We start from the raw sequence: 22,327 nt of genomic DNA, 5'->3' as shown, positions 1-22,327 counted from the left end.
CGTGTTAATACATGCCTGTGATCTGTGTAAAAGATCAGTGTGTGCAGTGTTATAGGTCCCTATGGGACCTATAACACTGCAAAAAAAAAGTGTTGATAAAGGTCATTTAACACCTTCCCTAGTAAGTTTGAATCACCCCCCTTTTCCCATAAAAAAAATAAAAGTGTAAAAAAAAATAAACATATGTGATATCGCCGCGTGCGTAAATGTCCGAACTATAAAAATATATCATTAATTAAACCGCACGGTCAATGGCGTACGCGCAAAAAAAATTTTGGTCACTTTTTATACCATTAAAAAATGAATAAAAAGTGATCAAAAAGTCCGATCAAAACAAAAATCATACCAATAAAAACTTCAGATCACGGCGCAAAAAATGAGTTCTCATACCGCCCTGTACGTGGAAAAATAAAAGTTATAGGGGTCAGAAGATGACATTTTTAAACGTATAAATTTTCCTGCATGTAGTTATTTTTTCCAGAAGTACGACAATATCCAACCTATATAAGTAGGGTATCATTTTAACCGTATGGACCTACAGAAAATAAGGTGTAATTTTTACCGAAATATGCACTGCGTAGAAACGGAAGCCCCCAAAAGTTACAAAATGTCGTTTTTTCTTCGATTTTGTCGCACAGTGATTATTTTTTTTTCGTTTCGCCATGCATTTTTGGGTAAAATGACTAATGTCCCTGCAAAGTAGAATTGGCGACGCAAAAAATAAGCCATAATATGGATTTTTAGGTGGAAAATTGAAAGGGTTATTATTTTTAAAAGGTAAGGAGGAAAAAACGAAAGTGCAAAAACTGAAAAACCTGAGTCCTTAAGGGGTGAAGGACGTAGGGCGTATGTATATGCCCATGGGTATTCCGGTCCCCGCCGCTAGCCGGTTGGTGACCGGACCGGGATGCCTGCTAGAATCATTCAGCAGGCATCCCGGCACATCGCCGAGGGGAGCCCCCAATGTCGGCGATCACAGAAAATCGCATGTCAATTCAGACCTGCGATTTTCTGCTATTCCGGGCTGATCGGGTCTCTGGTGACCCGATCACCCGGAAAATAGGGATGATCGGAGCGGTCAGTGACAGCCCCGATCATCCTGAGGGATAGGAGCGAGGTTGCAGTGCTGCGATCTCCTCCTATCCCCTGCCATTGGTCAGAACTGATTTCTGACCGACGGCAGCGCAGGACAGTGGACTGAATTCTGACCATGGCAACCGCCGTTCTGCCCACCCCTGGATGTTGGGCAGAACGGGAGGAGAAGATGAAGGCCTTTAACTGAGGAGCATATGCGATGGGGCCCGGCGATCATCAGAGACATCAGCGGAGATCACGGCGCAGGTAGGGAAACAACGGTGGGGGTGGGTGGTGGTTTTGGGTAGGAAGGGGGCAGTAAGCGATATTTACTGCTGCCCTTCCTAGTGGGTGCCAAACTGCAACTCCTAGCATGCCCAGACAGCCAAAGACTGTCTGGGCATGCTGGGAGTTGTAGTTTTGCAACATCTGGAGGGTCACAGATGGCCCTCCAGATGTTGCCAAACTACAACTCTCAGCATGCCTAGACTACCCAGGCATGCTAGGAGTTGTAGTTCTGTAACATCTGTCCCTTCAGATTTTGCAATTTTCATTACCTTTTTGAAAATTGCTGCTCTGCTTTGAAGCCCTCAAATTTTTGCCAAAAAGTAAAAAGATGTCCATTTTATAATGCCAACATAAAGTGGACATATTGTATTTGTGAATAAAAATAAAATTTATTTGGAATATCCATTTTCCTTACAAGCAGAGAGCTTCAAAGTTAGAAAAATGCAAATTTTTCATTACATTTTGGGATTTTTCACCAAAAAAGGATGCAAGTAACGAAAATTTACCACCAAAATAAAGTAGAATGTCACGAAAAAACAACCTCAGAATCAGAATATTTGGTAAAAGCGTTTTAGAGTTATTAATTTGTAAATTGACGGTCGTCAGAATTGCAAAAAGGGCTGCGTCCTTAAGGGGTTAAAGGGGTTATCCAGCATACGGTGATTTTAGTACGTACCTGGCAGACAGTAATGGACATGCTTAGGAAGGATCTGCGCTCGTCTTGGGCTAAATGGCTATGCTGTGAGATTACCATAACACTGTGGCTAGCTTTTTGGGAACTTGTATTTCCTGTTTTCAGTTTTCTTGTTTGCCTATAAATCCCATGATTCCATTTTCCTCCTTCCTGCACATCAGCCACCCCACCCATTGAAACATAAATGAGCTGCAGACGTATGGTTTTCAATCAGGGTGCCTCCAGCTGTTGCATTACTTGCAGATTGCTCTCTCCACCCATTGAAGCAGACAGGCTCCTTGTCATCAGCTGACTAGTGAGTCAGGTCTCGACTGCATTGCAAGCTGGGAAAAATCTGAGACAGCAGTCATTTTGTATGCTGTTAAAAATAAATATTGGGGTGAAAATCACATAAGAATTGTGAAAAAACCGTCACACACAGGTTAAGACACTATTATGAACTACACTAACTTTTTAGCCCCTGTAGCATAGTCAAACAAAAATAAATTCCTGGAATTCCCCTTTAAGGTGAAAAAGGGCTAAGTCCTTAAAGAGGTTAACTTTTTGGCACCAGTTGAAAAAAAGAAAAAAAAAAAAAAAAAAAAAAACATTTCCACCGGAGTAACCCTTTAAGAGTAGTACAGAACATGTAGTACCTCCCTGTACTGTAGGGGGGCACTACAAGACAGGAATTCAGTGCGTACACTTAAGTAATACAGGAGTTTTACCAGTGATTGCCCATTCTAATTGGTCAGTTCTATCAGCCATTGACACGTTTCACAGATCTGGACTGTCTGTAGTATTGTATGTTGAGTCTGGTTTTATGTTACAATGGTCCAGAAAAGACCAGGGGAAGAATTAGAGATCAAACTGCATCACTTTTCATGATGGTAGTATTGCTTCTGTGACCTTTTTAAATGAGCTCATTTAGTATGTAATGCAGAAATGTAGGGTCCATACTGGGACTTCTTTTAAAAACTATTCCCATTAGGTAAAATGCCACGCTGGCAGTTCAGGAGCCGTGCTGTGAAATACATTGGAGTAGGAGTGATTACAGCCCGGAGCACCGACTACTTGCTCATATAGGTGCTTTTATGTTACTCACTAGGTCAGATTCTTTAAATGTCTCATTATGTGCCTAGTATCTTTGTCTCACAAATCCCACAAATATCCCTGTACTTCTGATCACTCATTCTGACAGCCGCTGCCCAGGATGGGTGTGTCTGAGGCAAGCACTGGGCCTACTGTCACTCACCATGCATTCTCTTCCTCCCAGAGTCTGGTGTCCAATCACTGCAGGCTACTCAGTCTGAAAACAGAGAGGAGGCGTATACAGAAGTCTGATAGACAGGAGTGAACACTGAGGAGTGATAGTTTTGCCCTCACTTACTGTACCTTTTTCCCAGCCTGTGCTTCAGCTGGGACAAAGGTGATGATGCAGCCAGGCAAAATTTTGTTCTGGATGGTATGGAGACCCCTAGTTGTCTCAGATCACACATTGGGGGAAAAAATATGCGATGTCCTTAATGTAAATGTGTCTCCTAGATTTTTTTTTTTTTACAGAGGAGATCTAGATTCTAAAATTTTTTGTAATCAATTTGTTTTTTTATTGTAATTACTTTTATTCATATTTTTAGTACATTATTATGGGGGCAGACATCTTTCATGAGCTGTTAGACAGCATTTTGTGATCTGCTTTACAGCGATCCCCGTGGACATAGATACGATAAACTTCTCCAGACCCTATTCTTTGCATGGGAAAAGTTTATAAACCTGCTTTGTGACCTCTCTGAGAATTATATATATAAAAAAAAGTTTGCGCCAATGAAAAGTACAGTTTGCCCCACAAAAATAAACGCGAACACAACTTTGTTAGTGGGGGAAAAAAAGAGTCTTGAAAGGTGAGGAGGAAGCCACAAATCAAGAGGGAAGTGCTCATTCCGCTTTACAGAGCACTGTTGAGACCTCACTTGGAGTATAGTGTGTAGTATTGGAAAACTATCATCCTGTTACCCACACTAAACCCAATACACAGGTATATAATGTGGGTGAACAGGAGACGATCAGGGGTCACTGACTCAGGTCACTGGCCTCAATATTCATTGTTGCTGGTCACATGAGGGCTTCGCCGACTGAGCGCTCACTTGACCATCGACAATGAGGTATAGGAGTTGGCGACCCCTCATCGGTCTCCTGTTCACCCACACTATAACCCAGTGTATTGGGTTTAGTGTTGAACAGTGACTGCTTTCCTTTAACCACTTAAGGACGCCGGGCGTATCCATACGCCCCCGTGTCAAAGTCCTTAATGACTGAGGGAATTCCGGTCCCTGCCGCTTGCCGGGTGGGGACCGGACCAGGGTGACTGCTGATATCTATCAGCAGGCACCCCGTGAAGCCCCCCCCCCCCCCCCAAATGTTGGCAATCACCGGTCAATTCAGAACGGCCATTTGCGGCTATTCTGGGTCAATCGGGTCTCTGGTGACCGGGAAAAAAAGGTAAATGGGGCTGCCCCATTCACCCTTACCAAGCAGGAGTGAAGTGGCACAGGTGCCACGTGATTGATCTGCCAGAACGACCGACCAATCGCGACCCTGCTGGGCGATGATCGTGACGGCGATCAGAGAGGAGATCTGTGCCGGTGGGGGTCCCCTCTGGTGCGGTGGCGTCGACGGGAGCAGCAGGATCGGTGGCAGCAGCACCTGCGGTCCCGGCAGCAGGATACAGCAGGGGGTTAGGCCTGTTCATCTCCTACTGTTGCTTAGCAACAACTCTCGGCATGCAAAGCCAAAGGGCATGTTGGGAGTTGTAGTTATGCAACAGCTGGAGTTCTAACTACAACTCCCAGCATGCGCTTTGGTAGTCTGTACATGCTGGGGGTTGTAGTTATTCAACAGCTGTAAATGCTCATGACCTCCCACTTCTATTCTATGAAAATATAAAAGGTATAAAAGTCCTTAAGGCACAAATGGGTCCTTAAGGGGTTAACAAGTATAGCTTGGGAGAAAGACTAGACAGAGGGGATATGATAGAAACTTTTAAATACATAAAGGGAATCAACACAGTAAAGGAGGAGAGCTAATTTAACCCCTTAGACCAGGAGTTTTTCAGTTTTTGAACTTTCATCTTTTCCTCCTTACCTTTAAAAAATCATTACTCTTTAAATTTTTCACCAAAAAATCCATATGGTGGCTTATTTTTGCACCACCAGTTCTACTTTGTAATGACATCAGTCATTTTACCCAAAAATCTATGACTAAACGGGAAAAAAATTGTACGACAAAATTGAAGAAAAAACATCATTTTGTAAATTTTGGGGGCTTTCGTTTGTACGCAGTAAATTTTTCGGTAAAAATGACATCTTCTCTTCTGTAGGTCCATACGATTAAAATGATACCCTACTTATATAGGTTTGATTGTCGTACTCCTGAAAAAAAATCATAACTACATGCAGACAAATGTATAAGTTAAAAATTGTCATATTCTGACCCCTATACAGTTATTTTTATTTTAATTTTTTTTATTTTCGCGTACAGGGGAGAATGAGGGCTCATTTTTTGCACCGTGAGCTGAAGTTTTTTAGCGGTACCATTTTTGTATTGATCAGACTTTTTGATCGCTTTTTATTCATTTTTCATGATATATAATGTGACCAAAAATACACTGTTTTGGACTTTTTTAAATTTTTTTGCGCGTACGCTATTGACCGTGTGGTTTATTTAACGATATATTTTTATAATTCAGAAATTTCCGCACATTGCAATACCACATTTGTTTATTTTTATTTACACAGTTTTTATTTTTAAATGGGGTAAAAAGGGGGGTGATTCAAACTTTTATTAGGGAAAGGGTTAAATGATCTTAAAGGGGTACTCTGGCGCTAAGACATCTTATCCCTTATCTAAAGGATAGGGAATAAGATGCCTGATTGCTCCGCCTCCGTGTGACGTCACGCTCCGCTCCCTCAATGCAAGCTTATAGAAGGAGGGCGTTGATCTCAGGCACTGAGAAGTAATTTGGCGATTGGACCCCAGGAGGCAGCTAAGGGGAACTTCCTCATGTCCTACAGCTTTTCGGGATGCAGTCCCCTGAGCTAGCCGGGGGTAGTTTAGTTTCACTTTAGATGCTGCGATCAACTTTGAGGGTTAATAGCGTGCGGCACTGCGATCATGGCACCGTTGTTAGAAGCCGAGCCCGACCTGCTATGACGTGGGGCTATGCCGTGGCCCCATGTTATAGAAAGGGAAAGGACCCAGGACGTACATGTATGCCCTTGGTCCTTAACAGATGAAAAGAAGAAAAACTAGCACAAGAGGACATTGTTTTATATTAGAGGGACAAAGGATTAGAAGTAATATCAGGAAGTATTACTTTACTGAGAGAGTAGTGGATGCATAGAATAGCCTTCCTGCAGAAGTGGTCGCTGCAAATACAGTGAAGGAGTTTAAACATGCATGGGATAAGCATAAGGCTGTCCTTCATATTAGATAGGGATATGCAGAATGCTATCCTTCATATAAGATAGGGCCAGGGACTATAGATAGGATTCCGATTTTTGGGCAGACTAGATGGACCAAATGGTTCTTAATTGCCGACACGTTCTATGTTAAAATTAAGTCAGAAGAGGCTTATATAACGTATATTTTCTCTATCGGCTCCATTGGGGGACACAGACCGTGGGGTGTATGCCGCTGTCTCTATGAGGTGTGAAACTATGGTAATAAAAAAAGTTGGCTCCTCCCAGCAGGATATACCCGCCTTCAGGCCCTGAGGTAATCAGTTTAAGCTTAGTGTCTGAAGGAGGTGAACATGGTCTGGAATTCTCCAGACCAGGTCTTCTGATTTTTTTTGTTTTCCTAGTATAGGGACGTGTTAGTTTTTTTCTTCCTTTTTCTTTCCTGTTTTCAGGTGGGGACTCTGAGTCCGGTTCCCTGTTTCCCCATTGCGAGTAAGGGGGCACAGACATTGCGTATATGCGCTGTTCACCCCCTCTCGCCAACGGTCAGCGCCTGGGTTGGTACCTCATGGGTCCGGGTCCCCCTATTTACCTGCTCGCCTAGCCTCGCTCGCGCATAGCAGCCAGGCGTGATGCAGGTGACAAAAGATGACTGAAGACTCCATTAGGTAAGTTCTTCTGACTCTCCTCCTTTTCTCCTTAGCTGCAAGGACTTGCAACCTCTGGAGACCCTCTGTTTTTGGCCTAAGTTTTCAGGTTATAGGGCTGGCTTATACAGGGGCTGGACTTTTATTCTGGGGGAGCAGTGGCATTTTAGGGGGCATGTAATCTGTGTTTTACTTCACTGTGTGTGTGTGGTTTCTTTGACCGCAGCGCCTTATATGCGGCTGACAGCCGCGGCGCTTGTACGGGCCGGGCGCTCTGAGCGCCGGCTTACTTTCGCTTTCTCTGCCGTCTCTGCCGGCGTATAGGCCGCCCGCTCTATTCCCCCGACCACATATGCGGCTGACATGTGCGCTCGGGACAAGGAGCGGGCGCCATTACAGCTTCTTCTTGGCCAGTCTGTAGCTCCGCCCACAGGGCTGTCGGAGCTCTTCAGAGGTGGGAAGTAGCCTCCAATCAGAGCCGTGGGCGCGATTTTCAGTTAGGAGGGGCCAATTAGCTAGTGCCTCTGCTTCAGGCACGCCCCTCTCTGCTATTGGCTGGCCTGTTTCTGTCACTAGCTGCACGGAGCCAAGTTCTCCTCACCGCAGCTGCCAGGGGACACAGATTAGGGTGAGAAAGTTCCTGACGTCAGTGACTTATTTTGTCTGTAAGCACTATAATACCAAGATGCCTGGCTCTACTGATCCCACTTGCCCTGCCTGCTCCCCCTGGTACCCCCTGATCCCCTTTCGGTTCCGATGGATTCAGCTGCTCCACGTGCCTGGGTTTCTTTCCTGACCCTGTATATGGCTCACTTGACCCAAGTCTCCTGTTCGGTGGCTGAGGCCTCCCGGGAGGTGGTGTCCGCCTTGAAGGGGTCTACCCTGCGCAGGGCCTCTGAGTGGGCCCGCTCCTCATCTCCACATGCTTCACGCTCACAAGCGTACTAGGGGTGCCTCGTCTGACTCTTCTATTGAGTCTTCAGATAGACGTGGGTGTCCCCTCGTGCGTCTCACACTGACTTTGACGCCATTCTGGAATCTGCATGGAAACAGACAAGAGGTTCCCGGGAGTCAAGACGATTCAAGAACGTTATCCATTTGACAAGGACCTTGTCACTAAGGTGGTTCCCCCTCCCTCAGTGGATCCACCAATCTCCCGTATCTCTAAGGCGACTACACTGCCATTGGCAGATGCCGCTGCCTTCAAGGATTCCACGGACAAAAAGGTAGAATCCTTAGTGAAGTTTGCCTCTGAAGCAGCTGGCTCTTCTCTTCTTCCCATCTTCCCCCTCGACATGGGTGTCCAAGGCTCTGTCGGAGTGGTGCCTAAAGCTCCACCAGGGTATCTTAGCGGGATCCCCCCAGAGGATCTGTCTGCTCTGGCTCTCCAATGTTCTAAAGCTGGGGACTTCCTGTGCGCGGCTTCCATGCTCTGCCTTTGCTGTGGGTCACCTAGCGGCTCTCCGCCGCTCTATGTGGCTTAAAGCTTGGAATGCGAATGCCGCTTCCAAAAGGTCTCTCACTGAGCTTCCCTTTACGGGTGGCCGTCTTTTTGGCAAGCACCTTTAGGAGGTTATCTCTGAGGCGACAGGAGGTAAAAGTTCCTTGTTGCCTCAAAATAAGGTTCGCCCTACTTCCCAAAGGAAGTCCTCTTCCTTTCGGTCCTTTCGGACCTTTGGCTCCAGCAAAGGGTTCGGCAGGTGCCTTCGCGGGACAAGAAGGCTCCCCCGTTCCGGACGCGCCCGTCTTGGAAGTCGGACACCAACCGGTCCGGCTGGTTTGCGCCCAAATCAGGCAACCGCAAACCCACTTCTACATGAAGTGAAGCCCCACCCGCGTGTTTTATTTATTTTTTCTCGGGTGGGAGGTCGTCTCTTACTTTTTCGAGACATCTGGACCTCACACATTCAAGACTCTTGGGTCAGGGACGTGGTGTCCAACGCTTACCGAATCGAATTCGCCTCCCTTCCGAGGGATCGCTTTTTTCGATCCCGGTCTCCCCGGTCTCCTTTTCTAGGGAAGCCATTTCTAGAGGCTCTCCAGTCTCTGCTTTTCCAAGGGGTTATCGTTCCCATTCCTCCAGGGGAACGGTTTCTTGTTTTTTATTCCAATATTTTTGTGGTTCCCGAAGAACTGTTCTGTGCGACCAATCCTAGACTTCAAGCGTCTCAACCGTCATCATCTTATCCGCCGCTTCAGCATGGAGTCTCTCTGTTCGGTGGTGGCGTCCCTGGAACAAGGGGAGTTTCTTCCTCTGTGGACATCAAGGATGCCTACCTCCAATATTTCCAGGCCATAATCGGTACCTCCGCTTTGCAGTTCCGGAGGGGCATTTTCAATTCTTAACCCCCCTTTGGCCTTGCCACGGTTCCTCGGGTCTTTACCAAGATCCTTGCGCCAGTGATGGGCCTGTTACGGTTGAGGGGAGTCTCGGTGATACCCTACCTGGACGACCTTCTCATCAAGGCTCCAACCAGAGCCCAGACTCTGGAGAATGTGGACGTCTCTCTCCACACTCTTTGGTATCGGGTTGATGGTCAACCGGGACAAGTTAGTCCTCTCTCCTACCCAGTCTCTAACCTTCTTGGGACTTCGCTTCCACACGGCCTCTGCCCGAATTCGCCTCCCACCGGACAAACGTCTGGCGCTTATGTCGGGGGTCCGCTCCCTTCGGACCCAGGTCTCAGTCTCCATGCGCACTTGTATGGAAGTCCTGGGTCGGATGGTGGCAACTATGGAGGCCGTACCCTTTGCCCAGTTTCATTACCGCCCTCTTCAACTGGTGATTCTCTCTCGGTGGGACAGGTCTCCTCTGTCCCTCAATCGTCAGATTGTTCTCCCTCGCAGGGTCCGTCTGTCTCTGCTCTGGTGGCTCTGCTCCCCCCTTCTTCTCCAAGGGCCCTTTTTCCAATAAATATATTGGCATTACAGGCGATTCGTCATTGTCTTCTTTATTGGGAGTCCCGGCTTCAGTCCCGTCCTGTCCGCGTCCAGTCGGACAACGCCACGGCCGTGGCGTACATAAATCGACAAGGTGGCACTCGCAGCTTGGCAGCCATGGCCGAGGTGACAAAGATTCTCATCTGGGCGAAAAGCAAGGTCCCGGCCATTTCGGAGATTCACATTCCGGGGGTGCTCAACTAGGAAGTGGACTTCCTCAGTCGGTCCTCACCCGACCCCGGCGAGTGGTCTCTACATCCAGAGGTCTTCGCGCAACTCTGCAACCTCTGGGGCTTTCCAGACGTGGACCTCTTCGCGTTCCGGCACAATCGGAAGATCCTTCCTTTTGTGTCCAAGTCCTGGGACCCTCCAGGGTCTGGCCGTGGATGCCCTAGTGATTCCTTGGGTGGGGTTTGCCCTACCCTATCTGTTCCCTCCCCTTCCGCTCCTTGCCACCTCAATTTACAATCGCTGCATTTGACGGCGTGGCGGTTGAGACCGCGGTTTTGAGGGCCCGCGGGTTCTCTTCCCGAGTCTTTCACACCATGCTCAGGGCTCGTAAGCCCTCCTCCGCAAGAATTTACCACCGTACTTGGCGGTCTTATATTTGTTGGTGTGAAGCTCAGGACTTTACACGGTACCCTTCTCTGTTCCCCGTCTTCTCTCCTTTTTGCAGTCAGGTTTGGAACTGGGGTTGTCTCTCAGTTCCCTTAAAGGTCAGGTTTCGGCCCTTGCTATTTTATTTTTTTTCAGCGGCCTCTGGCTTCTAATTCTCATGTCCGGACCTTCCTTCAAGGAGTGGCGCATGCTGTTCCTTATCGGTCACCCTCTCCCCCTTGGGACTTGAATCTGGTTCTGAGTGCCCTCCAGGGTGAACCCTTTGAGCCCCTCAGAGAGGTGTCTCTCCGCCTCCTTTCTTGGAAAGTGGCGTTTCTTGTTGCTATCACCTCCATCCGGAGGGTGTCTGAATTGGCAGCTCTCTCCTGCCGTTCTCAGTTTCTGGTGATCCACCAGGACAAGGTTGTTTGCCGGCCAGATCCTTCCTTTTTGCCTAAGGTGGTTTCGGCCTTTCTTCTCAATGAGGACATTGTCCCCCCGTCTTTTTGTCCTGCTCCTTCTCATCCTAAGGAGCACTTACTACACAAGCTGGATGTAGTTCGGGCCGTTCAGTCTTATCTCTCCATCACTACTTCGTTTTGTCAGTGTGATTCCTTTTTCGTCCTTACAGAAGGTCGTCGTAAGGGACAGTCTGCTTCCAAGGCCACCATTTCTCGGTGGATTCGGTCTGCCATTTCGGAAGTCTATCGCTGTAAGGGGAAGATTCCTCCTTTCAGGGTTGTGGCTCATTCTACCCGTTCTGTTGGGGCATCCTGGGCTCTCCAGAATAGAGCCTCGGCCTCGCAGATTTGCAAGGCGGCTACCTAGTCGTCTTTGCACACTTTCTCGAGGTTCTACCGAGTTCATACCTTCGCATCTGCTGATGCTAGTCTGGGCCGTAAAGTGTTGCAGGCGGCAGTGGAACGGCCGTCTGCCTGACTGCTTATCTGCCCACCCAGGGGACTTCATTGGTACGTCCCACGGTCTGTGTCCCCCAATGGAGCCGCTGGAGAAAAGGAGATTTTTGTTTACTTACCGTAAAATCTCTTTCTCGAAGGATCCATTGGGGGACACTGCTCCCGCCCTCTTTTGGGGTTTCCTTTGGTTCTCTGTCCGAGGGTGTGTTCAGTTATGTTTTTCTTCTTCTGGTTCTCGGACAGTTTGGGTTTTCTTTGACCTGTTGGTCCTCTCCTATTGCTCTGGAATATAAATTGATTACCTCAGGGCCTGAAGGCGGGTAAATCCTGCTGGGAGGAGCCAACTTTTTTTTAGTACCATAGTGTCACACCTCCTAGAGACAGCAGCATACACCCCACGGTCTGTGTCCCCCAATGGATCCTTCGAGAAAGAGATTTTACGGTAAGTAAACAAAAATCTTCTTATTCCTTTCATCTTATAATATTCTACTTTTTCCTTAGGGTACTTTAGCTCAAGCTGTAAAGAAAGGAGAGTGGATTTTGTTGGATGAAATTAACTTAGCAGCTGCTGAGACACTGGAATGCCTGTGTGGTTTACTCGAGGGCTCATCTGGTTCCCTTGTTTTACTTGACAGAGGCGATACAGGTATTATACTATTTGGTTTCTGGAACACCTATTATTAACTAAATAAATTGTTTCATCATCAACTTTATAAAACAACTTGAGTCTAGGTTGGTCTTTCCCTACTTGTAGCTCATTGGCGGCATTTGTTACTAATAGACCAGTTAATGTGGCTTGTAATATTGGTGAGGATTTGGCCTTTGAAAACAAATAAACCCTAGATCAAAATTTTAATGCAGATGCCCTTTCTATTGAACTCTATAAGGTAAAAGAACAGAGCAACCTGCATTGTGTTTAAATAGGGCACTGTATTGTGATCACATATCTGTTATAAAGAAACCCACTAATCACATCTATTACGTGGCCATATTGATCCCTAATCAGTAATGCAGTGAAGGTTTACGAATATTTTCTTGGTCACTTTATTGGGAGACATGGGTATATGCTGCTGACACTAAGGGGGGGGGATATATCAAAACCTGTCAAGAGGAAAGATAAGTTACTGCCTTCTCACCCGCTTGGGATTTTCCTCCATTCATATAACCCGCCTTAGGGTGGTGTTATTGTGTTACTCAAAGCTGTGGTGTTAATGTGTTACCCAATGCTACATGTTGTCAACAACATATGGAACCAGCCACACAAATTGGCACCTGGCAATGAATTGGCATTGCTTAGGTCCTGGCCCTTTGTTACATCATCCAAGATGGAGGAGGTCCCCTCACCTGCTTTTGTTGTCATTCCGGGTCATCTTGTGGTCTGCTGGAAGGCTATGATTGACACCCAGGTCCCAGCGCTTGCGCCCTCCATTGGTTTGATGTGCCTAAAGCGAATTCTCCGATTTCTGTCTGCTCAGAGCACATGTGTAATGCTAAAATACAGAGAGCTCATTCACTCTCTACCTCAAGTGATCACAGCAACCAGGTAGGATATCAAGAAAGAACCGGCATTGGGAGCGAGAAATTACTGTGGGAATGTCGAATTGAAAGAGGCAAATGAGTTGGGATTGCTGTGTGATTGACATACAGAACAATGAGATGGTGAGAGTCCTATCTGTGGGTGACTCCTATTAAAAGCAATTTTTATGATCACACTAACTCCTATAATGCAGCTAAAGGTATGACTGCATTACTGTTGCACACACCTGTAACACACTATTGCTAGGTTAAGGGGGTAAAAATTTGCGACAGCCACACTTTAATGCCATTGGGCGGGTCCTGCTCATCCTCCTCATGAGGAGTCCTTTCTTTTTTTTTTTACTTTTCGTGTCAGCGCCTTCTAGTGGCAGCAGCATATACCCATGGTCTTTTGTATCCCCTAATGAACACTACATGGGAGGTGTTATGGTGAGTACAGAAATCCTCTTCTTTACTTCTCTTCCTGGATAACGAATAACAATCAGAACATAGCCTAAAGTATTGGCGTCATGTGCTTCTATATTTGAACTTTTTTTTTTTCTGGCTCCATTGGGGGACACTGACCGTGGGTGTATGCTGCTGTCTCTAGGAGGTGTGACACTATGGTAATAAAAAAAGGTCTGCTCCTCCCAGCGGGATATACGTCTGATACGTCTTATATGCGTCTGATAGCCGCGACGCTGGTACGGGCCGAGGGCTTTCAGCACCGGCTTACTTTCACTTTTCTCCGGCAGTCTATGCCGGTGCATAGGCCGTCCGCTCTATTCCCCCGAGCGCATATGCGGCTGACATGTGCGCTCGGAACAAGGAGCTGGCGCCATTACAGCTTCTTCTCGGCAGTCTATAGCTCCGCCCACAGGGCTGGGAGCTCTTCAGAGGCGCAAAGCAGCCTCCAATCAGCGCTGTGGGCATGATTTTCAATAAGAAGGGGCCAATTAGTTAGTGCCTTGCTTCAGGCACGCCTCTATCTTCCTATTGGCTTGCCTTTTCCTTCACTCTAGCTGCACGGAGCCGGGTTCTTCTCACTGCAGCTGCCAGGGGACACAGACTAGGGTGAGAAAGTTACTGTCTATTTTCTCATTTTGTCCGTACCCAGAGCTGTTCCTCCCTCTTAACAGAAACCTGGAACTTCAGTGACTTACATTGCTGTAAGCACTGTAATACCAAGATGTCTGGCTCTGCTGAGCCCACTTGCCCTGCCTGCTCCACTGCTCCCCCAGACCCCCTGATGCCTTTTCAGTTCCGGTGGGTTCAGCCGCTCCACCAGCCTGGGTTTCTTCCCTGACCCAGTATATGGCTGACTTGACCCAAGTCTCCCGTTTGGTGGCTGAGGCCTCCTGGGAAGTGGTGTCCGCCTAGAAGGGGTCTTCCCTGCGCAGGGCCTCTGAAAGGGCCTGCTCCTCATCTCCACATACTTCACGCTCTCACAAGCGTACTAGGGGCCCTCGTCTTACTCTTCCATTGAGTCTTCAGATAGACGTGAGCGTTCCCCACGTGGTTTGCCCCCCCCCCCCCCCCCCGTCGTCTGGGCACAAACGTCGCTCCTCCAGAGGACGTTCTCGGAGTCGCCGCTCTGCCACGCCAGAGCCGCGTACCCGGTCAGGGTCGCCGTCCAGGACTACCTCTACTCGTTCACATTCTCCTGGTGAACTGGTAGATGATGAGGCTTCCGAGCCGGCATCTAACTCAGAGGACCGTTCGGACTCAATTGCAACGGTGAACTCATTGGTGACAGCCATAAGAGACACCTTTCACTTAGAGGACCCAGGATCTTCAGATGTCAATCAGACTAACTGATAACAGTTTTTTTTTATTTTTTATTATTGAACATCCGTTTCCCATAGACTTCAATGTTAATTTTTAACTGCCGTTTTTTCACCATTATTTTTGCCGGACCAAAAATTAGTGCATGCACAGTCTTTTGTACCGGCAAAAATACTGGAGATTATTCAAATCTTTTTGTGGTCCCCAAGAAGGTTCTGTGCGACCAATCCTAGACCTCAAGCGTCTCAACCGTCACCTTCTTATCCTTATCTCCGTTCGGTGGTGGCGTCCCTGGAACAAGGGGAGTTCCTTTCATCTGTGGACATCAAGGATGCTTACCTCCATGTGCCAATATTTCCAGGCCATCATCGGTACCTCCGCTTTGTGGTTCCGGAGGGGCACTTTCAATTCGTAGCCCTCCCCTTTGGTCTAGCCACGGCTCCTCTGGTCTTTACAAAGATCCTTGCGCCAGTGATGGGCCTGTTACGGTCGAGGGGAATCTCGGTGATACCCTATCTGGACGACCTTCTCATTAAGGCTCCAACCAGAGCCCAGACTCTGAATCTGGACGTCACTCTCCACACTCTGACTCGCTTTGGGTGGATGGTCAACCGGGACAAGTCAGTCCTCCGTCCTACCCAGTCTCTAACCTTCCTGGGACTTCGATTCGACACGGACTCTGCCCGAATTTGTCTCCCGCCGAACAAACGTCTGGAGCTTCAGTCGGGGGTCAGCTCCCTTTGGACCCAGGTCTCAGTCTCCATCCTCACTTGTATGGAAATCCTGGATTGGATGGTGGCAACTATGGAGGCCGTACCCTTTGCCCAGTTTCATTACCGCCCCCTTCAACTGGCGATTCTCTCTCGATGGAACAGGCCTCCTCTGTCCCTCGATCGTCAGATTGTTCTCCCTCGCAGGGTCCGTCAGTCTCTGCTCTGGTGGCTCTGCTCCCCCCTTCTTCTCCAAGGGCGGTAATTTCTTCCCCTTCACTGGCAGGTAGTTACAACGGATGCCAGCCTGTCGGGCTGGGGCGGCGTGTTCAGGGATTGGACGGTTCAGGGACTCTGGTCTCCCTGGGAGGCCCTTTTTCCGATAAGCATATTGGAATTACAGGCGTTTCTTTTGTCGTCTTCATTGGGAGGCCCGTCTTCAGTCCTGTCCTGTCCGCGTTCAGTCGGACAACGCCATGGCATACATAAATCGACAAGGCGTCACTCGCAGCTCGGCAGCCATGGCCGAGGTGACAAAGATTCTCACCTGGGCGGAAAGCAAGGTTCCTGCCATTTCGGTGATTCACATTCCGGGAGAGCTCAACTGGGAAGCGGACTTCCTCAGTCGCTCCTCACCCGACCCCGGCGAGTGGTCTCTACATCCAGAGGTCTTCACGCAGCTCTGCGACCTCTGGGGCTTTCCGGACGTGGACCTCTTCGTGTCCCGGCACAATCGGAAGATCCTTCCTTTTGTGTCCAAGTCCCGGGACCCTCAGGCTCTGGCCGTGGACGCCCTAGTGATTCATTGGGTGGGGTTTGCCCTACCCTATCTGTTCCCTCCCCTTCTGCTCCTTCCCAGGGTGCTGAGCAAGCTCAAAGCAGAGGACGCTCCACTGCGCCTTCCGCTCCGTCCGGACCTGCTCGCTCATGGTCCTCTTTGCCACCCCAATTTACAGTCGCTGCATTTGACGGCATGGTTGTTGAGACAGTGGTTTTGAGGTCCCGCGGGTTCTCTTCCTGAGTCATTCACACCATGCTCAGGGCTCGTAAGCCCTCCTCCGCAAGAATTTACCACCGTACTTGGCGGTCTTATTTTCGTTGGTGTGGAGCTCAGGACTTTACCCGGTACCCTTCTCGGTTCCCCGTCTTCTCTCCTTTTTACAGTTTGGGTTGGAACTGGGGTTGTCTCGCAGTTCACTTAAAGGTCAGGTTTCGGCTGTTCTTTTCCAGCGGCCCCTAGCTTCTAATTCTCATGTGTGGACCTTCCTTCAAGGCGTGGTGCACGCTGTTCCTCTTTATCGGTCACCCTCTCCCCCTTGGGACTTGAATTTGGTTCGGAGTGCCTTCCAGGGTGCACCCTTTGAGCCCCTTAGAGAGGTGTCACTCCGCCTCCTTTCTTGGAAAGTGGCGTTTCTTGTTGCGATCACCTCCATCCGGAGGTTGTCTGAATTGGCAGCTCTTTCCTGCCGTTCTCCGTTTCTGGTGATCCACCAGGACAAGGTTGTTTTCCGGCCAGATCCTTCCTTTTTGCCTAAGGTGGTCTCGGCCTTTCCTTCCAAATGAGGACATTAATCCATTAATTTATCCTCCCGTCCTTTTGTCCTGCTCCTTCTCATCCTAAGGAGCGCTTACTACACAAGCTGAATGTAGTTTGGGCTGTTCGGTCTTATCTCTCCATCACTTCTTCGTTTCATCAGTGTGATTCCTTTTCCGTCCTTACGGAAGGTCGTCGCAAGGGACAACCTGCTTCCAAGGCCACCATTTCTCGGTGGATTCGGACTGCCATTTCGGAAGACTACCCATTCTGTTGGGGCATCCTGGGCTCTCCAGAATAGAGCCTCGGCCTCGCAGATTTGCAAGGCAGCTACCTAGTCGTCTTTGCACACTTTCTCGAGGTTCTACCGAGTTCATACCTTCGCATCTGCTGATGCTAGTCTGGGCCGTAAAGATTTGCAGGCGGCAGTGGAACGGCCGTCTGCCTGACTGCTTATCTGCCCACCCAGGGGACTGCTTTGGTACGTCCCACGGTCTGTGTCCCCCAATGGAGCCGATAGAGAAAAGGAGATTTGTTTACCTACCATAAAATCTTTCTCTGAGGATCCATTGGGGTACACAGCTCCCACCCTTTTTGGGATTTCCTGTGGTTCTTTGTCCGAGGGTGTGTTCAGTTATGTTTTTTCTTCTGGTTCTCGGACAGTTTTGGGTTTTTCTTTGACCTGTTGGTCGTCTCCTATTGCTCTGGAACTTAAACTGATTAGCTCAGAGCCTGAAGGCGGGTATATCCTGCCGAGGAGCCGACCTTTTTTATTACCATAGTGTCACACCTCCTAGAGACAGCAGCATACACCCACGGTCTGTGTCCCCCAATGGATCCTCCGAGAAAGATTTTACGGTAGGTAAACAAAAATCTCCCTTTTTGGGCCAGCTGAATAAAAGGCCCAAAATGTGTGTGAACCCAGCTTTTAAGGGAATCTGTCATCTGCATCACTCACACTAACCTGTTGGTATAGACTTTTAGTGCTGGTGACACTTATGACAAAGGACCTCTACAGTTTTTTTGATACTTGGCTCCATTCCTGTGTTGAGGCTGTTTTTTATACAAAGGAGCTGGCTTTGTGCACATTTCCAAGCCCCAAGTGCACCCTCATGTCTGGCCTGCTTTCTCCTTTTAAACGCCCCCCTTCTGAATATGGATATCCCTTCCCCTATTTAAATTCTTAAACAGCAATAACTGGAATGTAGCCTTGAATTCAGTGTTACCTGCACTCCAAGCCTATATAAACAGTTTAGTTCGGGTGATGCTCAGCTTAATGGTGTTTTAAATGACCAGCACCTACTTTTAGTTTTTGCTATACTGTTTTAGAGGAGCTTTTTGTAATTGTCTTCTATTTAGATTAAACACTTTTATTCATTATTTATTTTTATTGCACAGAACCACTGATTCGACATCCTGACTTTCGGTTATTTGCTTGCATGAATCCTGCTACAGATGTGGGCAAAAGGAATTTACCACCTGGAATAAGAAATAGGTAAATGGTTAGGACTTTTTTGTAAAGCTGTACTGAGCATGCTCAGTACAAAAAACGGATCTAAAAAAAAAAAAAGACTAACTGATAAGTTTTTTTAAAATTTTTTATTATTGAACATCCATTTCCCATAGACTTCAATGTTAATTTTTAACTGCCGTTTTTTCACCATTATTTTTGCCGGACCAAAAATTAGTGCATGCACAGTCTTTTGTACCGGCAAAAATACTGGAGATTAATAAAAACAGACATACCTGATGCAAATGGATGGTCAAAATATCCCTTTTGAATGGGATTTTTTGATGGCAGTTTTCAGGACTTTTTGCTGGGAGTAATAACGGAGGTTTTTGCAGAATGATACTTGTAGTGTAAAAGGGGGCATTAGAATGACAGTTTTATTTCCTTTTTATTTAAATCGTGGCTCATAAAAACATGGCTTTATCCAAGCTGAAGCAAAGGCACAGGCATAGACAAAGTCCAGGAAGTGAGGATGGGCTAGCACTCCTATGTGTGTCTGATGTAACTCCTCTGTGCTCTCTCCTGTCTGATAGGACTCCTCTGTGCTTTCTCCTGTCTGATAGCACTCCTCTGTGCTCTCTCTTGTCTGATAGCACTCCTCTGTGCTTTCTCCTGTCCTATTAGACAGAGTGCTAGCCCACTCTCACTTACTTGACTTTGTCTAGGTCTGTGCTTCAGCTTGGACGAAGCCATGGTTATATAAGCCATGATTAAATAAAAAGGAAATAACATTTTCTTATGTAGGGTATTAGAAAAGTTAATGTTTTGCTAAGATGTGCAACATATAAATTTTTTTTTTATATCGGACAGCGCCTATTTACAGTTCTCTAACTCTGTGTAATATTTGCTTCTTTACTGAGCACATACCCAGTTTCTCTTGCCTTCCTCCCAGGAATAAGTCATTGATTACTGTTGTTTCCACTTTGCTGGTTGTAGACAGTGGGTCACTTTGCAAGGTCACACTCCCTTTTCTTCAGCTCTCAGAGAGCCTACAGCGCTTCAGTGTGTGATCAGCTTTGATTGGCTGAGGTGCACGCACTTTTCTCCTTTATATTCACTGCTTCTCTAACCATGTGGCCTGCTCAGCTCTCTGAAAACAGCTCACACCGGAACCAAGAGCAGGGGCTGATGGTCTGTGTACTTTTATGCAGCTTTTAGCTCCCTGCACAAACCAGGAAGTACCGGAATTTTGAAAGGCTGTTTATGGGGGCTATAGGTTAACCACATTTGGCTGCATTCCTCATCTTAAAGTAAAAGGAAAACAATATAGGGACTAAGTAGACCAGGTGGTCTTTTTCTGCCGTCTGTTCTTAAATCAATAGTTGGGCACATACTTAACGTCTGTATGCCTTTTTACACAGTGTCACGCACAGGTGTTTTACTGAAAATTGTTTAGGTGGGGGTATTTGAGGTTTACAGTGTCATTTTCTCTGTAAAGGCTTGATTCTAGGGGATAATACATAATGCCTCACTTCAGCTTGTACACTAATGTGCAGGTTTATGTGCATATGAGACTTGTATGATCATTCAGTTTGTATCAGTATGTAACTGGTATGAGTTAATTTTACCTTTTATTTTTAGGTTTACCGAACTTTATGTGGAAGAACTAGAAAATGAAAATGATTTACAAATACTTGTCATGGATTATTTGAGGGGTCTCAATGTCAATAAATCTGTGGTTCAAGGAATTATCAGGTACATTTTTTTTTTTTTTTAAAGTCTCCATAAAATGCTTAATTATAAAAACTTGGGGTGTGGATTTAAATCCAGTCTAAATTAAAGGGATATTCTAAAATTTTACAGCCTTTGAGCACATGATGCCAAGTTATATTACAAGGTAGCATGCTTCAGTTACATCTGTGTGCTGCATTGTCCTGTTTTCATGCACAGTAAGCACACATGGAAGTGCTGTAGTGCAGGTCTCGTTGTTTTACTGTCTTTGACTTCTTCCAGTATTCTTTGTGGCCTTAGACCATAAGTCATAAATCACATGGCAGCTAGAGGGCATGATTATACTGTAGTGGGTGGGTGGATAGTAGAGTGGAAGGGATTTACTGAAATTATGCTATCCACCCAGCCACTGTGGCATAGCCACGCCCCTGGAGACCATGTAACTTATGACAAATTGTCCCTCGAAGCTTGGAATGCTGGATACAACATCTGGGTGTGGGTCCCGTGCAAAAAAAAAATTTAAAAACAGGACAAAGCGACACATGGAGGCAATTAAAGCATATTACACAGTATTATAACTTGGCATCATGACACCAAAGGCTCTGACCAGAGCAGAAGACCCGTGGAAGGCAGTGGAGGCAGGTGAGGGGACCGCCGTGCGCCATTCTGGATGATCAGATTGCACTGCCGCAGATGCCGTTATCTGTATTGATCACGGCAAAAAAAGTGCCTTTTTAAAGATTTGACTTTTCAGAGTGTTAAAAATGTTTCATTCACTGCTGCTGTTAGGCCTCTGAGAGCCCCCTCCATGGCGCACAGCTGTTATTCTCTCCATTAAAGGAGATGGGACCAGAGCTTGGTTGTTTGCTGACAGTACTCACACATGTGCTTCTTTTCTCTTAACAGCTTAACGACCATGGACGTGTATACTCGTCCATGGTTCTCGTGGGTGCTGCCCAGTGCACCCACGAGATCGCAGCAGGGACTCTGCTGTATCACACAGCCGGGACCCTGCTGCACTGCCGGGACTGAAGTAAACTTCAGTCCCGGCAGTTTTAACCCTTACAGTCTCGGTCGGAAGTGACCGCGGCTGTAAGTGTTATGGCAGAGGGAGGGAGCTCCCTCTGTCTTCCCTGCAGCACCCCAAATCGCGATCACGGGGTTCTGTGTCTAATACACCGCTGGCCGGGGCCTGCCGCACTGCCGGCAGTGAAGTTCACTTCACTCCCGGCAGTTTAACCCTTACAGCCGTGGTCGGAAGTGACTGCGAGCTGTAAGGAGTTTCACAGAGGGGCCTCCCTCTGTCTCTCCTGCAGCACCCCGCAACGATCTCGGGTGCTGCTTCATACCTGGGCAGCTGCGGGTCCTACAAAGACCCCCAGGTCTGCCCTGGCTATTGCCTGTAAGGATGTGCCAGAGGCACGTCCTGATATGCTGCCTGCTAGTGAAAACTGTCAGGCAGCATATAGCTTCAGTGCTTTGGAATATTAAGTATTCCAAAGCATTAAAAAAAAAGTGTAAAAAATATAATAAAAAAATGCGTAGTGTGTGTGTGGGATCACACAGCAGACATCCGCAGCATGTTGTCCGCTGTATGATCCTACATATTATGTATTTTTGTGTAGGAGCTTTGTGCGTCCACTTATTGCGGCGGATTTCCCGCCAGCAGTCACAAGCGGACGTACTGAGCTACCCAGCTGCAGCAGTGATCTAGCATCCGCGGTGTGAAATACTCTGCGGCTGCTCTCTGTCTGACCCTTTTTGTCTGTAGCAATGCTATAGGGGGTGTAGTTTCCAAAAGGGGGTCACTTGTGGGGGTTCTGTATGGTTCTGGCAGCTAAAACCCTTTGCAGGCATGAAGTACAGCTATAATCCATTCTGCCTAAAATTATGCCCTGAAAGCCAAATGGCGCTCCTCTCCTTCTGGGTCTCACCACGCAGCCAAGGAAGCAAATATGTCTTAAGCGGGGGTATTTCCGAACACGGGAGGAGCAGCTTAATAAAATGTA

At 47.4% G+C, this 22,327-nt stretch overlaps 1 protein-coding gene across 1 annotated transcript in view; it reads left to right on the top strand.

Annotated features, from left to right (window-relative positions):
- Nucleotides 1-22,327, top strand: part of MDN1 (midasin AAA ATPase 1) — a gene marked incomplete in the record, with an annotated part of 346,772 nt that overhangs the window by 83,955 nt on the left and 240,490 nt on the right. The window contains 3 exon segments of the mRNA XM_056566109.1: nucleotides 12,095-12,239; nucleotides 18,536-18,632; nucleotides 20,229-20,342. Coding sequence (XP_056422084.1) covers nucleotides 12,095-12,239; nucleotides 18,536-18,632; nucleotides 20,229-20,342 — 356 coding nt within the window.

The sequence above is a fragment of the Hyla sarda genome, chromosome 3, assembly GCF_029499605.1.
Source record: "Hyla sarda isolate aHylSar1 chromosome 3, aHylSar1.hap1, whole genome shotgun sequence".
Lineage (NCBI taxonomy): Eukaryota > Metazoa > Chordata > Amphibia > Anura > Hylidae > Hyla > Hyla sarda.
Note: the sequence above shows the minus strand (reverse complement) of the source record. Positions and strands in the feature narration are given on the sequence as shown.